General features: G+C 44.5%; 1 protein-coding gene across 2 annotated transcripts in view; it reads left to right on the top strand.

Annotated features, from left to right (window-relative positions):
• Window positions 1-24,498, top strand: part of ZBTB7A (zinc finger and BTB domain containing 7A) — a 45,215-nt gene that overhangs the window by 5,723 nt on the left and 14,994 nt on the right. For both annotated transcript variants that reach the window (XM_030220210.1, XM_030220209.1), the window contains exon 2: window positions 7,048-8,243. In XM_030220210.1, the coding sequence (XP_030076070.1) occupies window positions 7,063-8,243 (1,181 nt within the window). In that variant the 5' untranslated portion in view covers window positions 7,048-7,062. The remainder of the gene's footprint in view (window positions 1-7,047; window positions 8,244-24,498) is intronic.

Here is a 24,498-nt window from a genome sequence, read left to right as displayed (position 1 = left end):
AGACATGGTGGCTTGTTTCATTCTGTACAAACTAGGAAGTGCCTGTGATGTCTAGCCAAGCAGAGCACCACCCTCCCCCTTGCATAGAGTGCATTTCAGTGTTTTTAAATCTTTTAGTGGCTGTGACCCCATGATGTCAAATAAAATTATTTGACGACATTCCCCCCCCCCCACCCCCCCCCCCCATGGTGAAGAATAATGATAGACCTATGGAGAGTGCACCCAGATTGTGACCCCATTTGGGAAATTCTTGTGTATTGTATCATTTGGGAAGATGATTGTATCGGGAGAGGGCAGTGTAAGTTGCCCCACGTCCAAAACTACAGGAAGATGGAAAGCCAGCAGCTTTGCTACTGTACAGTGGTTGTAATTATAAAGGAACAGAATAGCCCTGGTCCCAGAAAAATCTTCATCAAACTAAGAGCAAACAATATTCATTCAAACTGAATGAGAGACAATGATGACCAAGTTTAAAAAAAAAAAAAGTGCTGGGTACTTGGCTGTCACAGCAAGGGGTTTTGGGGACTGTGGATAAGTCTGATAGGAGTCCTGAAAGCCTAGGGGAAAGGGGACAAAATTAGCAAACAAAAAATTAAGAGGAAACTAGGACTGGATGGGCTTCAGGTGTTATCCCGTCTTCCTGTGCCCTGTCATCTTTCTACTTCCAGAGACTCCAAACCTTTCCAGTTGCCTCTAGGTTTCTCTCCAGCTGTGTGTTCCTGATTTTGAAATGGGCCCCTCTTGGAGGTATGGTATTAAAATAAATCAGATCACGTTCCTGGGAGAAGTATGTAGTTTTGGGTCTTTCTTTGTCCCCAGTATCTTGCCTCAACTAGTATTGTGGCCTCTTCTTGTGTAGCTGTGTGTGTGGGGGGGGGCAATTTTAATTTCTCCACTTTTGCCTGGCTGTTAGGGTGATAGTGCTTTAGCTGAGACAGACCATGGTCTGTGCCAGTGCTTCAGCCTCCAGTTTGTCACTTTTTGGGGTGTCCTGTTACTGCAGAGCCTCTCATGTAGGCTTGGTGCATACAGAAGCACAGCCCTTGGAGGCTTCCTTTTCTTTCACTCCACCATAATTCTAGGAACTTGGTCTTGGTGGAAGGCTTCTAGTTCTCTCTTCCCCCCCTCTCCAACCCTCTCTATTAGTCCTTTCAGAGGCAGTTCTACGGTTAGCAGTGCATTGCACTGCTAACCCTAGAAGTCACTGAGAGGTTAGTTTGGCGTTTTTCTGTAGCAGTATGGACGTACCAAGGTAGCCTTGGACTTACAGCTGACAGGCCCTTGCATCTGTCATAGCATACAGCTGTAACATGGAATATGTAATCAGTAAGGCCAGGCCTTGACAGCAACAACTTGCTTCTGTCAGTGGTTTTTGGGGCACTAATCATTTCTGAAAAAGTCTAAATTATCTCTGTGTGATGAGATGGTGTTTGCATCTCGGTTTTACAGTGACTGATTAGGGGTTTTTTACATACTCTCTGAAGGAAGGGAACGTAGGCTTGTTAGATTGCCCTGTGTGTTTGCTGCCTCCCCCCCCCAAAAAAAAAAAATAACTCTTGTGTTTAATATTTGATACACCAGATTTTCAGGCAGGGGCATTGGAACATTTTTACTTTGGAGGACCAAACAAACCAAGCTCTGCCCCTGCCCTCCCAACTCTCTGGTTACTGATATTGTGTGGGGCAAAACATGGCTGGGACCATGACTCTTGTGACCCATCCCTGTTGCTTATGTTTTCAGGATATGTCTAGGGGTATTATTACTCATTCCAGAAAGCAAACGCCTTTAGCTGAGTGTGGACCTTCTGGTTTTGTTTTCTGGCTTCTTTTAGCTTATAGGGTTGTTCATATTGGAAGGCAGTATGTTGATGGGGTGAGGTGTCATGGAGAGACCTGCTGGAACTTGCTGTTAGATACTGCGGTGAGAACTGTCAGCACAAGTAGAGCCACACCTTCCTTTTTTTTTGCCCAGATTGGGTGAGGAGTAGCAGCTTCTACAGAATGAGGGCTACAAATGAAACTGGCAAGGCCTTTGTTTGCAGCCTCTAGGCATCCTGGACTTTGGATGTGAGGGGAATTTTTATTTATTTATTATTTTTAATCGATGTTTATATTCCACATTCTCCCAAGCAAACACTGGTTCAGTGTGGCTTACATTTGAAAATACAGTTGGCAAGGTGTGTTTAAAATTTTTTTAAAATACACTAAATTCAGTGGCCAGCAGCTGGTAAACATTGAACGTGCAACTTTTCTGAGCATTTGAATGAACTGATACATCTTGCAAGCTGGATCACCTGTGGAAGCATGCAGATCGATTCTCACAGGAAATGTGAAGTGGAGGTTTTAGATTTATGAGCTCTTGGAAGTTTTGAAACTTGTGCCAGAATATATGCACAGATAGTTCTTATGAATTTAAGAAGTGTATCGCCCTTTAGGAGCAGAAGGGGCCGGTAGTGATGCATGTGGCTCAAGAGAGATGATGATGGGAAGCTGAAGATTTGGGCCTAACTTTCTAGTCCTAGTAGTTTTAATTTGGGGTGAAAGAGGATCTTATTTTAGAACAAAAAAGCTTCTCTTCTTTTGAAGTTCAGGAACTTGACTTCACACATCCTCTACAGGGCTGATACAGCACATTTTGCCCACAGTTTGGCTAAAAAAAAAAAAAAAAGTAAAAATGAGAACAGAGCCATATTCTTTAGCCTGTTGAGAGTGGAGGGGAAGGGATGTTGGGAACTGTAGTTCCTACAGCCCCCCCCCCCCTTACCCACCATTGCTGGCCACTGTAGGTTGTGGCCTCTCGAATATATGAGAGACATTTTGTACATAGAAGCTAGTGCAGCCTGGTCCTGCTGAAGGAGTCTTGTGACCAAACATCCAGTCCCCACACTGTTCTGCAGCCTGTGGGCGTGCACAGAAGGCGTTAACTCTTTCCTTGACACTCTGGATCCTGTCAGCTAGAATCCACTTCAACCCCTCTGGACAAAGTGGGTAGTCACTACAAATCCTGGGGAGGCTATGTGGCTGAAGCAGGCTTTCCCAGTGATGCCAGGCTCCAGCACTCTTGTAATTAACACCCAGGAAAATAAACATCTAATCCTGCAAAAGTGCTCGAGGTCCAGTTTCAAAACCTTAGAGAAGCTGCTAGGGAGCCTCTTCTCTATCCTTCCTTTTTTTGCTCTTCTACTGGCCCTTTCTTGTTCTCTCTCTCTCTATCCCCCCTTCCATTTCTGTCTTTTAAAAACATTGGGTGTATATTGTTGGAACAGTGGACACAGAACATACTATATGAGCAAACTCTGGGCTTTGTGCCTGCTCCTCTCAAGGAGACAGGTTTTATTGTTTGAACTGGCAGTGGGGTGGGATTGGGGACAAGCCTGACAAACAGAGGAAGAAAACACAATATGGAATGTGACAGAAAACTTTTATCTGCTCCTCACTGCCCAATGCATGAATGCTGCAACTGGAGAGGAGACAGCTTGAGCCACTCTGGACAAAGTGGGTGGGGCAATGCACGTCACACAGTGACCTCTCTTCATAATCCACTGAAGTTGCAACCTTTTTAAAGTACATTTTGAACATTTATTATTATCACCTATTATCCTTGTGCTCTTTAGGACTGGATTTGTCAGCCAGTTTATGGTGGGAGAGGGCTGCAGTATGTGAGGGAAAAGGGTTAACCTTTTCCTGGCAGTTTGGGAGCCTGGTACCCTTTGTTTTCACCATCCTTGAGTAACATTCAAACAGTGTTACTTCATGCAGGAAAAGAGAAGCTTACTCTCCCCTAAAATAAAAGGGTAGCTGAATATTTTAGAATACCTTACTAGAGGGAAATGACCAAAGTACAGAGATCATTGGGTGGGTGGGCGGGCAGGGGCCTCTTTGGGTCATGCCAATCTTAGAAACAGAAAATGATGGGAGGTAAAGACCATCCAGCTCATTTTCGAAAGAGATCCCCGGCCATCTTCCGACACAAATCGGGAGATGGCCGGTGATCTCGTGAACCCAGCCAAATCGGTATAATCGAAAGCCGATTTTGGCCGGCGCCAACTGCTTTCCGTTGCGGAGCCGGCGAAACTTCAAGGGGGCGTGTCGGTAGGGTAGTGAAGGCGGGATGGGGCGGGACGGGGGCATGCTCACGAAATGGCCGGCTTCGCCCAATAATGGAAAAAAAAAAGCCAGGCTTGACGAGCATTTCGCCGGCTTTACTTGGTCCCTTTGTTTTCACGATCAAGCTTCACAAAGGAGCCCCAAATGACCACCGGAGGGGATCGGGGATCACCTCTCCTTACTCCCCCAGTGGTCAACAACCCCCTCCCACCCCAAAAAAAAAACCAAAACTTTTTTGCCAGCCTCTATGCCAGCCTGAAATGTCATACCCAGCTCCCTGACAGCAGTATGCAAGTCCCTGGAGCAGTTTTTAGTGGGTGCTGTGCACTTCAGGCAGGTGGACCCAGGCCCATCCCCCCCTACCTGTTACACTTGTGGTGGTAAATAGGAGCCCTCCAACCCCCCCCCCCCCAAAACCCACTGTACCCACATGTAGGTGCCCCCCTTCACCCCTTAGGGCTATGGTAGTGTTGTAAAGTTGTGGGTAGTGGGATTTGGGGTGCTCAGCACACAAGGTAAGGGAGCTATGTACCTGGGAGCTATTTTTTTTTTTTTTTTAATTTTTAGAAGTGCCCCCTAGGGTGTCCGGTTGGTGTCCTGGCATGTGAGGGGGGCCAGTGCACTACAAATGCTGGCTCCTCCCATGACCAAATGCTTGCATTTTGCCGGGTTTGAGATGGCCAGGCCCGGTTTCCATTATGGCTGAAAAATGAAGCCGGCCATCTCCTCTACACCCAGCGATCGATTTAGCCGTCTCCAACCGTATTTCGAAAATACGGTTGGCTCCGCCCCCTTGCGGCGCGACCCCAAAGATGGCCGGCCAGCTATTTGGCCGGCGCCGTTCGATTATGCCCCTCCATATGGCCTATCCAGTCTGCCCATCCACATTAACTACTATCTTCTACAATCCCCCCTCTTCCTTTAGGGATCCTCTGTGCTGGATCCATGTTTTCTTTAGTCCTTGTCTTCACCACTTCTACCAAGGGCCGTGCCATGCATCAACCATCTTTTCCACCAAGAAGTATTTCCTTTACATTATTCTTGTCTATCTCTTTTCACTTCATCCTAAGACCCCTTGCCCGGCTAGCTCAGTCGGTAGCACATGAGACTCTTATTCTAGAGCTTCCACTTGCCTTCTATGCATGTATGCCACAGAGGTATTTAAAATGTTTTTATCATATCTCCCCTCTCTTGCCTTTTTTCCAAAGTATACATATTGAGATTATTGTCTGTCCCCTTACTCTTTTTGACGAATTGAAAATACTATTGTTGGTATTTAAAGCCTTATATAAGGTTGCTGTCTCAAAGTGATCTCAAGGAAAGTCCCTCATTCTGCCAGGGTTGTCTAGAGGAAAACCACACTGCATGTGTTTTATTGCTGGTCCAACACTGTGGAGTGATCTCTAAAATTAGACAATTAACTTCACTGTCATTGTTTAGAAAACAATTGAAAACATACTTGTTTCAGGAGGCATATAATTAAAAAGGCAGACTATGCTGTTTGGCTAAATGAGCTGTGCCTATTTATATTGCTTGATAGTTTTCTTATGGCAATTAGATTTTTATATTATTATTATTTTAGAGTGATTTACTGTTACGTTTATTTTTGTATTGTTTTTCATTTTGGATTTTTGTGACCCGCTTAGATTGTATGGAGAATGAGGGATATAAATTTTGATAAAGACAATTGACCATTTTAGTAGCCATCCTATGGACCGACTCCATCTTCTTTATATCTTCTTGAAAGTGTGGTCTCCAGAATTGCACACAGTACTCTAAATGAGGTCTCGCCAGAGACCAGTACACAGGCACTATTACCTCCTTTTTTTGTGTGTTGGCCATTCCTCCTTTTATGCACCCAAGTATCCTTCTGGCTTTTGTCAGGTAGAAATTTTTTACTGGAAGATGCTTTGGTTCCATGAAATTGAAATACTCTAACATCTGGTGATCTGTTCTAGGCCAGAAGGATTATGTATAGTGTGATGGAGCTGTCTTTTTTTTTTTTTTTTTTTTTGTAAACTACTTCAAAGTGTTACCAGAATTGTATTTATGTTGTTAAAAATCTGCTCTACTAAATGAAATGCTTTTGCATGGAGATGCAAATTAATGTATTAATAAAGTGACTATGAACTAATTCAGTCACATCATACTATCAAAAAAACTAATATTGCACAATTCACTTTGTTTTCTCTGAAACACAAAGAAAATTCCAAGACAGGTCGCTTGATGAAAACGAACCCTGCAGGATGTCATCTCATTAGCAAATCTCAGAAGTGGAAGATAATGAAACACCAAGATGATCCAGCTCTCTTGAGCAGGGACGGTCCTTCCCCATGTTTTAACTTGTACAGCGCTGCGTAACCCTAGTAGCGCTATAGAAATGCTTAGTAGTAGTAGTAGTAGTAGTAGTAGAAACACCAAGATGATCCAATATGGTGAAAAACTGTTTGTATTCAGACTTGATTCAACACAGGTACAATAATGCAGTCCCAGAAAGCCTTCATCAGGTGTAGACTTATAAACATGAGAACAAATGATAATTACAATGAACATCATACATGTTTATTTTTAGCTCACATCAGAAGGTGTTTTTAAAAATGTTTTGATTTACATACATGTTTGTTTTTATATCGTTCTGATATTCATTGTAATTTTAGCCGAAACACGGTCTTTGTTGAATGAGGTTGTCTGGAACTGTGTTGAATCAAGTCTCAAATAGTTTTTCACCATATTGGATCATCTTGACGCTCCATCTTCCATTTCTGAGATTTCTTTTCACTGGTGTGTGGGAGTTTGGTTTTCTCTTTGTTCTTTGGATGTCATCTAATTTCCAGCAACTTCTTTACAGTACTGATTGTCAAATCTCTGCTCTTGTTTCTAATGGCCATTGTGGATCTTTTTTTCCATTCTAACCGCTGGTTTTCCTTGTGCTTTTTTTCAGATATCTGTGGTCAGCATGACGGGTGGTGTGGATGGCCCTATCGGGATCCCGTTTCCTGATCACAGTAGTGACATCCTGAGCAGCCTCAATGAGCAGAGAAACAAGGGGTTCCTCTGTGATGTGATCATTGTCGTGGATGGGCAAGAATTCCACACCCATCGCTCTGTGCTGGCAGCCTGCAGTCAATATTTCAAGAAGCTCTTCACCTCAGGAGTCATGGTGGATCACCAGAATGTGTACGTGTTAGACTTTGTGACTGCCGAGGCTCTGTCCGCCCTTCTGGAGTTTGCATATACTGCAACGCTGACTGTCAGCACCTCCAATGTTGGCGAGATTCTTGATGCCTCGAGCCTGTTAGAGATCCAGTCGGTGAGGGATGTTTGCACAGATCTCTTGGACAGGAAGATTCTGGCCAAAAATGACCAGAAGGATTTAGTAGATCAAATTGATCAACAAAACCATCTCAGAGCAAAGGAGTACCTGGAGTTCTTCCGGAGCAATCCCGTTAACAATGGCGACCAAGCCAACTTTCAGTGGACCAACCAGGACTTGAGAGAGTTTGAAAGACTGAACTTCCAAAGCCAAGACAGTGAAGAGGGGGAGTGCAATGGTGCAAACTTCTGCTCTCAAGACCCAACAGTTGAAAGACCAAAGGTGAAAGACTGTGATCCAGAGGGCAGCCACGGTGCATGGCAGGAGAGAGATAAGGAGACTGGTACAGGTTCCTTGTACTTGCCAGCCCAGAATGGACATTATAGTGGGCACAACCTCCCGCTTAAAGAAGAGGAGGAGACAGAAGCAAATCAGCTTGACCACCAAGAACCTGGAGACTCTCCCAACTTTATTTCAGGAGGAGCAGATACCGAGGAGGCTAGTGGCCAGGAGGCAGATAGTCTGTCCGCCAGTGCTCTGCTGCAGCGAATGTTCAATTCTGTGGGGAAGCAGTCCATGGAGGAGGAGAAAGACGAAGATGGAGTCATGGATTATTACTTGAAATATTTCCGCAGCTCTCATGAGAGCGACCTGTATCCGTCCTGGTCACAGAAGGTGGAAAAGAAGATCAGGGCTAAAGCATTCCAGAAATGCCCAATCTGTGAGAAAGTGATCCAAGGAGCAGGCAAGCTACCACGCCATATCCGAACCCACACGGGTGAAAAACCCTATGAATGCAACATCTGTAAGGTCCGGTTTACAAGGTGAGTGGAGAGGAGTAGGTGGTCAAGTCAGGCACAGTTCTTCCAGTGAGGAGAAAGAGGAGAGGGGCAAAAGACGCAGGGAGTCGGAGGAGTGAGCAGAAAACTAGTTTTTAATGAATGAAGTTGACCACTCTCTGTCAGCATTATGAAGGTTTATTAAACTGTGCTGCAGATCTGGAGAGGGAAACCTAGGAGAGATCGTGTGCCAGCCAGAGCTGAAAGGCAAATTTCCCCTTTTTCTGGGCCCAGAAAGGAGAAAGCAAGGATTGTTCTATCTGTGCTTCCCTCCAAGGGTTACTGGGAGAGAGGGAGGCTGTCTTCAATCTGGTTCCTGCAGAGCTCTGATGGCAGACCCACCCAGTTCTGTCTCCTGGTGTGCCAAGAGAAAACATTGCATTGTGTGCACTGGCTGACAAAGCCTTAAAACTGCCTAGCTCACTTACATAAGCCTGCAGTCCATTTACATTAAATTCCCTAAGCCCCAAACCACTGCTACTGTTTGGATGTAGTATCCCCTTTCACCAGACAATCTAGGGATAAGGAAGACTGGGGCTCTGCAAGTTTCAGGCTTAAGCTCTTAATTAAATAGCATCTTGTTGAAGCTGGAAAATAGCAGAATGGTGTTACCTAGATCGCTTTGAGGGTTCGAGAAAAACATTCATAAGCTCTACATTAGCTGTTATCTCTCAGTGGTCTTTGCTCCCATTCCTTTCTCCCCTCCCCCTCATCCCGCAATTAAAAAAGGGGCAGGCACAGATAAGTGTGACACAGCCCAAATGTGTTGCAATTGTAAGACCTGAGTCTTATGATCCTTGGAATGCAGGTGGTGCGCCCTTTGCCACAGGCAGGATGCCAAATGTACCACTCCCATGGTGTGTTGTGCCAGCTGAGCTGCGCCAGGTTGTGCTGGCTGTGAAGGGATACACTAAACCTGCGTGTGTGCCTTACTGTATTGGTTTGAGCTAGAGTGAGAGGAAGGAGCATATCTGTGTTTTGAGTGTTCACCCTCAGAGTGTTTCACATTGGGTAAGTATGTAGGTCTGTGTTTGAGAAGGAAAGTAGAGTGCACAGATTTTGGATGCACATCAGTTTGTTTATATTTGAATGTTTAATTGGAATCATATCGCATGTGGTCATGGAAACTCATCTAACATTCTGTGTCTATAGTGACATCCAGTTTTGAAGTGGGTTCTGATATTAGCGACCTCCGATTAATGTGGCACTCACTTCTGATCTTGACCCAGCTTATGTGCAATCCATTCAAGTGTAGACTGTATTGTTACACTCACTGGCATCAGAGGAGTGTGTGTATGAAAATAGTATCAAAACACTGGCAAATTTGAGCCCGTCCATTAGCTTAGAGCAGTGATTCCCAAACCTTTCTTGGGGGAACCCCAGCCAGTCAGATTTAAAGATATCTACAATGAGTATGCATGACAGAGATTTGCATACCATCTTTATTTTTTATTTATTTGGATTTTGCTCACACCTTTTTCAGTAGTAGCTTAAGGTACTCTGGGTATTTCTCAGTCCCTGGAGGGCTCACAATCTAAATTTGTACCTGAGGCAATGGAGGGTTAAGTGACTTGCCCAAGATCAGCAGTGGGATTTGAACCGGCCACCTGTTGAGGTCAAGACTGGTGCTCTAACTGCTAAGCTACTTCTTCATTCTTATGGATATTCATTGTGAATATCCCGAAAACCTGACTGGATGGGTTTCCCCATCAGGACCCATTTGGGAGTCACTGGCTTAGTTGATGTTATCATTGGCGCTTTCATGGTAGAATGCCTTCTTATGATAAAGAGTCTGGTGTGAGCTCTTCCTGGTCTGTTGTCAATCAAGACTCTCTTCACTTCTGAATTTTGCTTTCCTATGGAACTCTTCACCTTGACATCCCCAAATGAACTGAAGCCTATTAAACATCGGAAAGTTTCCAGAATATTCTTTCCTTTTCCAATGAGTGGCATCTTCGGCCTTTCGTTGTAGGGTTTGTCTTGTTTGGTCTATGATCTAATTTATTTGGAATATCGCCTATAAAACAGTGTTACCTAAGTAGTGTACAATTTTTAAAGAAAGATCAGGGAGAGCAAGATGCGAGAAGACACGAGGTAGCCTAGGTTATAGTTTACCAATAATGTTAATAAGGCACAGAAAGGGAGAGTGGATATAAAGAGTACATAAGAATAGAATGGAGTTTCCCTGTGATCTCCTACAGTGTTGCAGGAAAGAATATAACATAAAGCCTGTTCATCCCTTGTCTCAGACATTTAAATATTTGAATACCTTCTTGGCATAAATGCACAGGAGACAACAGAAGGATGCTAAGGAATGAGGGAGCATAGGATGAAGGTGAAAAGGGATAGACTCAGAATGGCCTCCCAATGGAGGTGGTGGAGACCAAGACTGCATCTGACAAAGAGTAGGATCTCTAAGAAAGCGGGAGAGAGAGTAGATGGTATGCATGGGCAGACTGGATAGGCCATATGATCTTTATCTGCTGTCATTTTCTATGTTTCTTTGAAAGGGCAAGATCTTATCATTGGAGTAGAGAGAGGGGGTGGGGTGTTTAGGTGAGGGCATCGGAGTTGGTGGTGAGAGTGAAGAAGAGGGGGTGGGAGGTGTAGGTGAGGGCATCGGAGTAAGTATGGTCGCTGTAAAAGTTACCCTGGGTTTCAGTAGGAGATCTGTACACATGGGTCTTGGCTCTTTAGTGAGAATGTCGATATAGGAGAGCCTTTTTGTACAAAGGTGAGGATTTTTATCTCTCTTCCTGCAAAAGATTATTCTGAACATGGGATCACTGTGCATTTACTGGCGCTGTTACTCTGAACTGTTGTGTATATAGGTTATGGAAGCCCAAGCCATAAGCTTTCAAGCAGCCAGCAGAGGTGGCTTATGTCTCCATTGTCTGCTTGGCACATCAGATTTAAGGATTTATTAAACTGCAGTAAAGATGTCATATTTTACTGCAAAGTAGTTACCTCGAGAGCTTCTAATCTGTGAAAACTCATAGCGCAGGTTAGTAAAACTCTGAGTGTACAAATGCAACTTGCGATCAACCTCACAGGCTGTGTTATTCTGCTTTCTGAGTGCACTCAGTCAGTAATACTTGGCCCTGTACTCCTAGGGAGCCACTTTATAGGTCCTGGGAGTGGTAAACTATTGACGCTGGCCCTTTTAAGGATTTCCCTGGTTTCTAGTGGCTGGGGTATGAGCAATCCCCAGCTACTCCTGCCCCATCAGGTCCTAAACTAAAAATGCAGCTAGTTGACCCCTAGAGGTAATCTTGTGGTACTACTGCCACGGGTCAACCTACCAAATAATTTTTTTGTGGAGGGGGGGGAGGTCTTTGGGGCTTATATGGAGAGGTGGTAGTCCACATGTCAATTATTTGACTTGACCTCATTAAAATAGCGCCCAGGAGCATTAGGCCACATGTTGTTTTTCCTGTCGGTAGCATCAGGCAGCTAACACCAGCTGAAGGTGGCACTTCTCCACAAATAACACAGCTTGCATTATTGGGATTTGTATAATAATGAAGTGCTTTGCATGCCTTATACTAGTGTTATGGTAAAACAATTCATGATTTTGCCATTTAGTGCAGTTAAAAGGAGGCAGATAATGTTCCTTAAAGGACTCCACTCGAAAGATAATTGAGGTACTAGTGACTAGAGGATTGAGTACATATAACAAGCATGCGCATGAGTGGTAGTAATATGTATCCCATATAACTTTGGGAAATTATTTCAAGATCTTCCATGGCCCCTCTTCTGGGAGCTTAAAATAATCGTATGATTAGGAACTAACTATTGTCAAAAGATGGAAGTGAGAAAAAAGTTAAACAGAGAGGAAAAGCCTCAGACCCTGGTCTGGAACTACAAATGTTCCCTCAGACTTTGTGTAGGGCTTTTCACAGGCATAAATACCTCTCTTGATAAGTTAAGAAGATAACTTTTATCATTTTAGTTATTATTTTTCAAGTTTTTAATCGCCAATTCTTAAAGCTACTCATTTTGATGTTTGTGAGCATTCAGCTGCTATAACAGTTGTTTGGTCCCTTTAACCCTGAAGCAGCTTTCTAGCGAAACTCTGACCACCATCAGTGGGATCCTGCTCTATACAGTTAGCATTATAATGAATATGTTGAGGTTGTGTTCTTCTAATTCATGAAGCAATTTGGACAATTAAAAAGCTTTAAGAAGATAAGTTAAATAAAGATAAAGTTATCAAGAGAGGTTTTTATGCCTTTGAGGACATTTGTAGTTCCAGACCAGGGTCTGAGGCTTTTACTATCCATTTAACTTTTTTTTCTTTCTCATCTCCATCTTTCGACTATAGCTAGTTCCTAATCATATATGTAGTTTTTGGTGAAATGGCTCTATTTTGTTTTGATAGTGATTTGTGTGACCACTTTTTCTATTTATTTTTTTGATAATTTGATTCAGCATAGAATAATTTCCATGTGCTGGATCTGACTGGCTCATGGCAAACAGACAGACAGACGCCTTACATGGTATCACAAACATTGTAAGCCTTTCTCTGTCCTATGACCCTGTTCTGAGCATGGCCTGCTTCCCCAGAGATTGTGGCATTAGAGAACAGCGTAAGAATTTTAATGTACAGTACATTGTGCTGGCCATTTAAACCTTCCAGGGATCCAAGGTTTGTCAGTTTTCACAGATCTGTTCAATTTGCTGCTAGTATTCCTGTCTTGACTTTGAATTGTGGCAGTTTAAAAAGCCAGAGCCTCAGCAACAGCGTTTAAACACATTCTGGTCAATGTTCAGTCCACAGTAGTTGGTGGTTTTCTTTTTTTTTTTTTTAGGCTGACTGCCACAGCATTGAGTATCTGGGGGGAATGATATTTGTGCTGGCTCCTGGAGGTTGTGAGTCCTGTCAATATTCAGCCAGGTCATGCATAAGACTCTTAGAGGCAGATGCACTAAAGCTAAATGAGCCTTTAATGACCCTCCAACGAGGAAAATTTGATCCGTTGCATGCATCAAAGGGCTTTTACCGAGGAAGCCAGCAGCTAACGAAAACGGAATGGAGATGAGCAATTAGTGTGAAAACCCCATTGAAACGACATGCACTAACCTTTTCCGATTGCCTTTACGCAGGAAAAAGGCAGGAAAACTAACGAGAGGTTAGGACAGCTCTGTGCCAGGAAAAATCATTAAGTGAAAAAATAAACAAACTTTGAGCCAATCCCAGCGCATTAGCAGAGCTAAAAGCGCTGTGATTGGTCCAAAGGACGTCAGAAAACACATAAAAAAATAAAAATAAAAAAAGGATCGGGAGGGGGCAAGGGCGCTCATCAGGAGCGTCCTGTACGGACGGCCTTGCCCCAGTCCCCCTCCCTTCCTGTTCCTGTGTTCTGCAGAGCTAACTCTGCCTCCCGTCATTCTTCTGCCCCGTGCCCCGCCCCCGCTGCCCCCCCTGAGGTCGACTACGCCACTCCCCCCCTCCACCGAGACCCCCCTCCCTATTAATGACCCGAGCAGCGCCTCTCACCTCTTTCAGAAGCGCTGCACGGGCAGGAAGATCTATTGTGTTGGTTGTAGAGTCTCCATGACGTCTCTTCTTCCCTGGCCTAGGCCCCGCCTCCTTCTGACGTAAGAAGAGACGTCATGGAGACTCTACAACCAACACAATAGATCTTCCTGCCCGTGCAGCGCTTCTGAAAGAGGTGAGAGGCGCTGCTCGGGTCGTTAATAGGGAGGGGGGTCTTGGTGGAGGGGGGGCGCGGCGTAGTCGACCTCAGGGGGGGCAGCGGGGGCGGGGCACGGGGCACAAGAATGACGGGAGGCGGAGTTAGCTCTGTAGAACACAGGAACAGGTAGGGAGGGGGACCTGGGCAGCTAGCATTTTGCTTTTTCGGGGGGGGGGGGGGAGCGGCGGAAAGTGGGGAGCAGCGGGGGGGGGGGGGGGGCAAGGCCGTCCATACAGGACGCTCCTGATGAGCGCCCTTGCCCCCTCCCGATCCTTTGTTTTTGGATTTTGCTGACCGGGTAGCCACGTGTATTTGTTGTGGCTTTTTTTTTGTTTTGTTTTTACGTTTGCAGCATGCGCAGAGCAGCCAGCAAAACGCTTGGCTGCTCTGCGCATGATTTAGGGGCCGATTACCGATGTGTATTGTGATTCTTTGATACATTGTACGTTTGAATACCGATCTGAGCATGTGTGACTTTTTTTTTTTTTGGTGCATTCTTCGTTTTTTAAAAATCGTTAGGGACTTTAACGATTTTGATTTTTTTACGTTTGGTTGCTGCATCTGCCTCTTAGAAAGGTCCCAGTTCAGTATTGGCCAGGCCTTACATAAAAAATGTAGGTGCCCTCTACTCCTCCGATAAGCCCTTGTGGGGCCAATCTTGTACTTTCCTAGTGGTATAGTGGGGTCTTTCAGGCAGGAGCAATTCTTACTTGCTCCTGCCTGTCGTAGCATCTTTTACAAAATGGCCACCACAACTTCCATTAACAGTCTTGCAGTACTTGCTGCTTACTTAACTGGTTAATAGTCTGAATATGGTCACTAACTTGTTCAAGTTCTGGCTCTGCCTACAGACTGCCCCGGCACTAACTGGATAGTGCAGGGATGGTCTGTGGTGATATTCAGAGACTCTTTCTGGTTAATTGCTGTTGAATATCATTGCTTAGGCAGTCACAAGTGATTTAACCCTCCTGCCTGGTTAAATAGCTTTTAATATCGAGCAGATTTGGTTACATTTTTGACCGTTTTGGTTTCCTTTTATTCCTTTGTTTACTGCTTTATTTCAGGGCTGGGATCTGGAGCCAGGAACCTGCCTTCATAAGGAGGTTTACTAACAGGAGACAGCATGATGTCACAAGGCTGACACCACTTTCCACCCAAGGAGGTTTTAATTCACTCCCACTGCCATCTTGGTACACCTAAAACAATGAAATTGATAGGGTGACAAGCTTCACCTACTGGCTTCAGCCCACATAACGGGCCAGATAGTCTCATGCTGTTTTCTGTTATCAAACCTCCTTGCAGCTGTCTCTTTTTTATAATTCCCTTTCCCCTCCCCCCACAAACCTAGTCGGGTCATCACAGAGCCAGGCATTGGTGATGGGCCATGTACCAAGGCTCCTTCTGGGGCCCTGAATCCAGGCACTGTTATGACCTTAAGTGATGCTTATGATTTCTTTCCTCACCTCCTCTCCTTAGCATGCCTGTCTTGCAATTTTGAGTGCCTTCCTTGTGAGCGGGTGCCATTTTTTCCTCGTTCTTCTTTTTAATTTTCCTTCCCCTGTCCAGATTAGCGTTTCTTGTTTTTGTGGCAATGTTAAGTTTCCTTTGTTTTTGTGGCTCTGAGACCTGCTTAGGTTGAGCATCAGTTGTGAGGTTTTGTTTTGTTTTTTTTTTTGGGGGGGGGGGGTTGTGAAGCAGATTTCTTTTTTCTTTCACAATTGAACCATTTGATTTTTGCCTCCATTATTTTTTCCACAGTGGCCCCAAAGACCCCCCCCCCCAAGTGTCTTGAAACGATATGCCACGTGTAACAGGGTCATTTCTAGCATGGACCTCCCCCCCTACACACACACACACACACACAATTGGTGTTTGGGGTGCCTAGGCCCTGATCATGATGCCTCTGACTGTTCTCTCTGTTTAAAAATGCAGAAAAGGCCTCAGATTTGCATTTATTCAGGCCCTCTGACTTGTTATACATTCTTGCGGATTTTACCTAACTGATTACTTTTTTTTTGTGCTCTGTTTTCGTTAATTTGTATTAGTTGCCACCATTTTGTGTACAGTCATCAATAAGCAAGTTTTGAATTAAATTGTTTGGGGTGGATTGGGGTGGGCGGGAGAGTGAGTTGGTTTTTGACAGGTGTCCTTGAGCTTGGCAGGGCTATAAGAAACAAGGCATTTCTCTATTCATTGTTTATTGGAATGTATCTGTGGTTTACAGTATTTATATATTTTTTAAAATCTCAATAAATAAATTTAAATATAAAAAATGCAGAAAAGGAGTCGGAAGCCAAGGTAAGACCAACAGAAGAAACTTCTTGAGTCCTCTAAATCTGGTCCATCAACTTTGGTCCCTTTTGGCCACTGGAACTGCATTGCACATGGAGACTGCACCTACATCAAGGAGCTTTTCACCTTCCTTGATATCAGGCACTAGTGGTAGGCCTGAGACTTGTCTGCATTGGACCTGACACCAAGGACAAGTATGGATTCAACATTATCCTCGTTGGCACCGAAGGACTACGATTCAATGCATTGGTGGGTGGGGGAAGGAAGCAGAGAAGCATCAGCATTGATCCTCCTTGAGGCAAGGTGTCAGGAGCTCTGGAGCATTGGCAGCGTCTGAGCTGGGAAGAGCGTTCCCCCCTCTATGACAACAGTGCCGCCGCACCAGTCTGCCTGTGGCTTGGACCCCCATTTCCGATTCAACACTTGCAGATTTTCAGGCTGCTTCCATACCAGCACCATCCCAGCTTTTTCTGATGCTTGTCCTCGAGGAGTAGATCTGAGCTATACTCCAGGAGGAGCTGGGGTGCTTCCTTGCAGGGCATGGTGCAGAGGCATCGAGGATGCTTGTGCCAGACATGGAACTGCGCCAGCCAATCTCGGAAGCTCATACCCTGCCTGTCGGGTGGTTGTTGGTGCTGGTGCCTTGCCGGGCATTGGTGTTGGCACCAACTAATGCAGTGACCCTCTCTACATCAGGGAAGGAAGCTGCCCTGGAATGTCAGAGACAATCTGCATTTCAGCACCCATCATTGAGGCGTGGATCTACTTCCAGTAGGCAGGCTCAGACATGGACATCTTATGATGGCTATTTTGCTGAGTCCATTAGAGGAGAGGTCTTTAGTCATATTCTCAGATCCCTCCCCTCCCCTCCCCTCCACAGGAGAGAAGATAGGATCAAGCTTCTCTGGAGGAGACAATTTTGGCTTTCTCAGGGAAATGGCGGCTGCACATGGAAAACAAGCACATGGCTAAATTAACTGTCCTGGACTATGATTCTCCTTCACGGAAGAATGTGACATTTCCTGTTCACAATGTCCTGCAGGATGCACAGATAAGAAACTGGGAGACCCAAGGCTCAGTTGCCCTGCCATTCCATGATGATCAATTCTGCTCTCAAAAAGGGCCAAGAGCTCCCACACTCGTGCCTCAGCTCCCCCTGGTAAGAGGCTTAGACTCTGGACTCCTTTGGGAGGAAAGGGTTTTTTGTTTTGTTTTTTCAAGACCTCAGTGCTTATTTCTTGCATCCAGACCTACATGAGCCTGTACTTGAAGTCCTTGACATCCAGTGTGCTCGCCTTTTGTGGACTCTCTCTCCCACCGGAGCAGGCTACAGAGCTTCAGTTAGCCAGTAAGCAGGAGGAGTGTAGAAAATATCTGGCTAGGCACGTTTGTTTCCTTTGATGTGGCATGTGGGAATGCGTAGACTCTCATAACTGTGTGTTTTTGACCTAGAACCTGAAATTCAGAAGACGTTGGTGTCCCTTGCCTTGGAGACAATCTTTTTGGGGACAGAGTGGAAGAGGTCGCAGACCTCATCAAGAAACATGCTGATTCCATCAAGTCTCTGTCTAGGCCACCTCCATCTGTGTGCTTCATCGCAGAGGTTTTCTGGAGGATATAGAAGAGGTTCCTACTACTCTTGCAGATGTAAGTTTACCTCTTCTCTTCCTCAGCAGTAGGCTCCCCAGTCGAAGCCAGGGACAGGCTTTTGACTGGCTCCAGAAGAGCATAGCCATGATAAATTCCAGCCCTGCACAATGTTCTGATGGGAGGGAGGCTGAATTTATTTTTCCAAGAAAGATGGCCCCTTGTAACCTCCAACCAATGGGTTCTGAAAATAGTCCAGGCTAGTTACTCAGTTGGCAACATAGACCTCCAGATTGCCCTCCGAAAGCAACATTCCTCAGCTCCCAGCACAGTGAAGTGCTCGCAGAAGAACTCCCTTTTGAAGGCCCACATGGTCAAACCCACTCCACCAGGGGAAGAAATACTTCCCTGTACCCAGGAAAACAGGGGATTTTTGTCCCATCCTAGACAAGAGCCCTTAACAGATTTTTGGTCAAGGAAAAATTCAGGATTTCTCTGGGCACCCTTCTTCCCATGATTCAAGAAGACGATTGACTATGCTTTCTGAACTTAAAGGATGTTTACACCCGTATCCAGATACATCCAAGTCACAGGAGGTACTCAGATTTTAAGTAGGAAAACTTCACTTCCAGTATTGCGTCCTGCCGTTTACTTTCGCGTCTACCTCCAGAGTTTTCACAAAGTGTCTTGCCATAATTCACATCATTGTTACTCAAACTTGGGGTGTTTCCCTATTTGGATGATGTGCTAGTTAAGAGCACATCAAAGGAAAATGCTCAGAAATCAATGCAGAGAGCTGTTTGGGCATTGGAGCTGCTAGGGTTTGTTATAAACTAGGGTTGTACCGAATATTTGTATTCAGTTTGATTTGGCCCTAAATCCATTATTTGTATTCAGCCAAGTAGCAATTTAAATTTGAATATAAATAATTTGGAGCTCTACTTTACAAAATCCTACTGAAATAAGCACTTGTCTGATTTCACGTTACTTCTTTTATTATTTATGTTAAAGCTCAATGCCCATTATTCATATTTGGACGAATAATATTTTTCCTTATTCGTATTCTGCTGAACAGTAAAATATGTTTTTTGGTACACCTCTATTATAAACTACCCCAAATCCAGTCTACTCTCAGTACAACAATTGGGGTACATAGGAACCCTGGTAGACATGGTACAGGCTCAGGTCTACCTGTCACTGGTAGAGGCAGATGCTCTTGTTGCAGTTGCCACTCTGTTTCAGAGTAACCAGTAGGTTATATCTCAGCAGTTGTTGAGATTGGGCCACATGATTCCACTGTGCATGTCACTCCCATGGCTCATCTCCATTTGCAGAGCGCCCAATGGACCCATGTTTCTCAGTGGCATCAAGCCACAGAGAATCTTGTGGATGTCATCTCCATTACCCCAGAGTTGACCCAGTCGCTTCTCTGGTGGATGATTCAGCCCAATTTGGTCCTGGGACTTCCATTCCAAATTCACTGCCTCAGCAGGTGCTGACAACAAATGCATCCAACATGGGGGGGTATGTAGACAGGCTTCTCACTCAAGGTGTTTGCTCTACTCAGGGGACCAAACTGCATGTCAGCATCCTAGATCTATGGGCAATATGGAATGCTCTAAGGGTTTTCAGAGATTGGCTGATAACCAAATTATTTTAATTCAAACCGACAACCAGGTTGCCATGTATTGTGTCAACTAGCAGTGGGTATGGGATCCTAGTCCTTGTGGCAGGAAGCAGTCAGGATGTGGCAATGGGCCGATATTCATGGCATGGTGCTCTGAGCTACATGCCTGGCAGACAGACTGAGCAGTGTAATGCAACCACACAAGTGGTCTCTCAATATGGGAGTTGCCTGAAAGATCTTGTGAGAGGATTTTTTTCACCATTCATCTCAAGAATAAGGTCCCTCAGTTCTGCTCCAATATGACAGACTAGCATTGGATACGTTCCTCCTTAAGAGAGGGGCAAGGGTCGCCTGATGGTCTCCTGTATGCGTATCCTGCAATCCCTCTAATATGGAAGACTGCTGAAACTCAAGCAAGACCAGGAGACCATAATCCTTAGTGCGCCTTACTGACTAAGGCAGATTTGGTTCCCTCTTCTGGAGTTGTCCTCCAAAGAACCAAGGAGACTGGACTGTTTTCCAGTTCTCATCACGCAGAATGAGGGGTTTCTTCTGCATCCTTACATCCAGTCCCTGGCCCTCATGGCCTGGATATTGAGAGTGTAGAATTTGCATCCCTATGATTACCAGAAGGTTTCTCCAGACTCCTGTTGGCTTCCAGGAAAGATTCCACCAAGACGTGTTATACTTTTAAGTGGAGGAGGTTTGCCATCTGGCGTGAGGGCAGGGTCCTAGACCCTTTTAGTTGCCCTGCACAAAACCTGTTTGAATACTTCCTGCACCTTTCTGAGTTTGATTTAAAAACCAATTCTGTAAAGGTTCATCTTGGTGTAATTGGTGCTTATCACTCTGTGTGGGTAAGCCCATCTTTGTACAGCCGTTAATTGTTCAGTTCATAAGAGGTTTGCTGTTGACAAAGCTGCTCATCAAACCTCTTACTATGTCATGGGACCTCAACGTTGTTCTCACCTAGCTGACAAAGGCTCTTTTTGAGCTGCTAGATTCCTGTCATCTGAAATACCTAACCTGGAAGGTCTTGTTTTTGGTGGCAGTCACTTTAGCTCACAGTCAGTGAGGTTCAAGCCCTAGTTTTATCATAAGAGTAGTTCTCTGTATGCACCCTAAATTACTTCCTAAGGTATTGTTGGAGTTCTGTCTTAATCAGTCAGTCATCCTGCAACATTCTTCCCAAAAACCACATGCCCATCCTGGTGAAAGCACACTACACACCATCAACTGCAAGTAAGCCTTGACCTTCTATCTGGAGCAGTCTAAAGCCCATAAACAGTCCACCCAGCTTTTTATTTCTTTTGATCCAAACAGGATGGGGACAGCCATCTGCAAACTCACATTGTCAATTTGTTGGATCACCTCGGGAGTTTGGGATGTTTCTGGTGAGGGGAGAGGCAACTTATTAGGAAGACTAGCTTAGTGCACAAGAAAGTAATTTTGGGACCATGGGTGGGTCAGGAATTTCTATTGTATTGGGGATGGTGGAATCAATTATACTCCTTGATGCTATTTGAAAAGAGATCAGTGCGCTTTTCCCCCAAATGGCAGAAGGCCTTTTTAGAAATTTGGGATGCTTACATTCACTCTCTGCCACTGAGGGCCCGCAGTGCGATATTGAACACTTTATGAAGTAGGGGTGGAAATCAATCAGCCTCTTCCACTTCCTTTTTTTTCTTCTTCTTCCTGTAAAGGGAAAGTAGGACAATGGATTTTGCTAGTCTCAAGCATATGCATTAGATGGGAAGGCCATAAGAGTCTAGGCCTCCCCCGTCATTTTTGAGGACCCTATGGGGATTCCTACTGCAATAGCTCTAATCCTTTCCACTTCAGCTGATACCACTTATTGGATCTATGCTGTATTTTGAGACTGGGTTAATAACTTTATCATGGGCATTGCTTGATTTATTTTAAAGGAATTTACAGTCCGGTGCCCAATGTTAATTAAAGGTGCTTAACTGTTAATTAAATTTAGGGAGGCAGATCCTAATCCCAGAGGGAATAAAACCATCCTCTGCTACCAAAAAATGTTTATTTATTAGATCTGCCATCTCTGTTGCACAGCGGAGCCATGGGCTTTCCACCAGCCTGGAAGGAACTGCATATCCCCTCTAGATCCTTAATTACCCCAGCCTGGTATCTGCTCATGACAGTGTTACACAGTCAAGGCAGTATAAACCTATGTAATTAGAAAGGAACCCAGCATTTAGTAGATAGAGGTATAGTTTGTTAGCATTGGTATCTTACCCAAATATAGTACAAGCAGTTCAGTCACTCATATGGTTGAGCAGCAGTTCAGGACACGTCTGTCACCCGCCTTCTCTGGTAGCCTTCCTTCTCTTGTCTGATTTAATACCCCTCAGACTGGTCCTTATATATCATTTTGACTCCATTGGTTCCAATGGACCCCAGTCTTTCTCACCAGGGCTCTTGGCCCTTATCAGTTGATAAGGATGACTTCACAAGTTCTCAAGCTGTAACTATAAACAAGATATGTTCACAGCGCATCTCGTGAGATGACTTCACAGGTCATTTTGCTCTCTTCAGCTCCCGCCCCCCCCCCCCCTACCCTTGGGTATGCCCATCCTACGTACATCTAACCCTCTATCAACTTATATTAGCCAAAACAACTTGCTCATGACTTCTCACAGGTGCCAGTCCCAGGCTTTGTTTACAGGAGCAAGTGCCCCCTCCCATGCCAGCTCACTGAGAACTCACTTCAGCATGAGCTGCTGTGAAATATATTTTGTATCAGAGATGATTTTGATTTTTATGAGAGGCTTAGCTCTTTAGCCTGAGCCATTGACCTGTATTTTACTGAGAGCAAGGGCTAGCATATTTCTTCAGGGAGAAGGGAAGCTGAATTGTATTGTAAAATAATGAACGGCTCCCAGTTTCATACTTGCTAATGGACTACATCTCCTTCATTTACACCTAGGCTGGGCTGACTCTGGAGGGTCATGTCACGGCTCACAATGTTAGAGCCATGGTGTCATTGGTAGTCCTCTTGACATCAGCTTTCATTGAGATTTGAAGAGCTGTGACATGGTCTTCAGTCCACACATTCACATCTCATTACTGCCTTGAGCAGCATACCCAATATGATGGCCGGTTTGTTCTACAGAATTTGTTTTGTGTCTAGAATCCAAATCCACCCTCCTAGGCCTGTTTTTTCTTCTGTTCAATGCTCCACCTGCACACCAAAACTGCATATAGTTTTCAGGTTGATTGGTTCTGGTTGGTCTTGCCATTGCAAGTCCCTGTTGTCCTTGTGCTGTTGTTTTTGGTGAGCCTGGTAACTAGGGATTCCCATATGTGAGAAATGATGTCCTGCTTGTTCTTGGAGAAAGCAAAACTCACCTTGTAGCATATGTTCTCTGAAGACAACAGGTCACCTATTCACATCCCCACCCACCTCCCTTAGGAGAAGATCTTTTGATATTGTACTCCTGGTCCTCTGTGCTCACACTGGGTGGGAAGGTACTCATGCATGTGCAGTGGGATTCTGCCGCAGGTTCTTAAAGTTATGGAATGCTGGGTGGCATAAGCACTGGGGCTCTGTCAAATGACGTCACCCATATGTAAGAATACATGTCCTTCTGCCCTTGGAGAACACCTTCTACAGGTGAGTAACATGTTCTTTATTTGATCTGATTGTTGATTGTAAACAACACTGATGTATCTAATGGAGTGTGGTAATGTAAAGCTTTGTAATAAATGTAGACGTACTACAGCAGAGCTGGGGTGGGGAACACCAAGCATCATGATCAGTTAGGCTTGTCAAATGACCATACCAACAGTCTTATTTATGCATAAGTTTCACTTCTGGGGGTTAACCAATGGCAAAGTGGATTCCATCATACGTGATGACTTGATAAGGTGCCATGACTATTGCCACCTTGACAGTTGACACAATGCTGCACAGTTTGGATGAAAATAAAGGTGGAGTCTTACTGCTCTGTCCAGTGTTGCAGAAGTAAGCATGACACCATTGATCAATGGGTTTACCAATGTATGGGGCTTGGAAGTTCTTTCATAGCAGCCTTGATTCTCTGACATCCAAATATGCTAATGAGAGAGAGAAACTATCTCACTTCCTGTGGATCAGATTGGTTTATCTTTATGCCATGTGTATTCAACATGGGAAACTAAGAAAATTAATTTTCCAATACTCGGTCAGACCAAAAAGTCATTCGAGCCCAGTATCCTGTCTGACAACGGCAAATCTGGGTTATTAGGAAGTACCCAGCAGATCCGAAAGGGTAGATCCATCCCTTGCAACAAGTGGATCAATATTCAAAAGCACTTGCTATCTGGATAGTGCCTCCTGAATATTCTTACAACCTTGGAGCTTGGGTGGAGCCATGGCAGTCCCAGAACCTATCTGGATAGTGGCAATAATCAGTCTGCTATCCAGATAAATCCTTCTGTTGGGTCTTAAGAAGGCTTTCTTCTGCGTCTCCCCATCCCTTTGGAGTTTGCTTCCAATCACACTACATAGTGAACTCTCTTGCCCCACTTTTAAATCTGTGTTGAAAATAAATTTTTTCCCTTGCATTCCCAGGAGCATCAGGCTTATTTGTGGTGACAGGTGTCCAGCAGGTACGGGACAAAATACTTCACCCTCTCCTGCTCTGAATTTATTTTCCTGTTAAGAATTTGTATTTCTTTTCACAATTTCTGTGTCTAGTAATTGTAAACTGCTCTGATTGCCCATTAAGAAGGGTGGTATACTAAGAAACTGAATAAGAATAAAAGTATCTGGAGAGCAGGTTGACTATTGCCACCATCCAGGTAAGTTCTGATGATGGCTACCTTTTCTGGATATTCAATGCTGGCCACTAGCCAGATAGTAACCTGAGAATTACTTTATCCAAGTCTTCAGAGCTAATAGTCCAAAAACAATTTTCATCCAAACACCTTTTTAAACCCTAACTTAAGATGGAGAAAGTACCTACATATACCACTTTGATTGTACCACAGAAAGGTGGTATATTAAATATATCACCTTATCTGGCAACAAATT

The sequence above is a fragment of the Microcaecilia unicolor genome, chromosome 11 (assembly GCF_901765095.1).
Source record: "Microcaecilia unicolor chromosome 11, aMicUni1.1, whole genome shotgun sequence".
NCBI lineage: Eukaryota > Metazoa > Chordata > Amphibia > Gymnophiona > Siphonopidae > Microcaecilia > Microcaecilia unicolor.
This window is presented reverse-complemented; position numbering and strand designations above follow the sequence as displayed.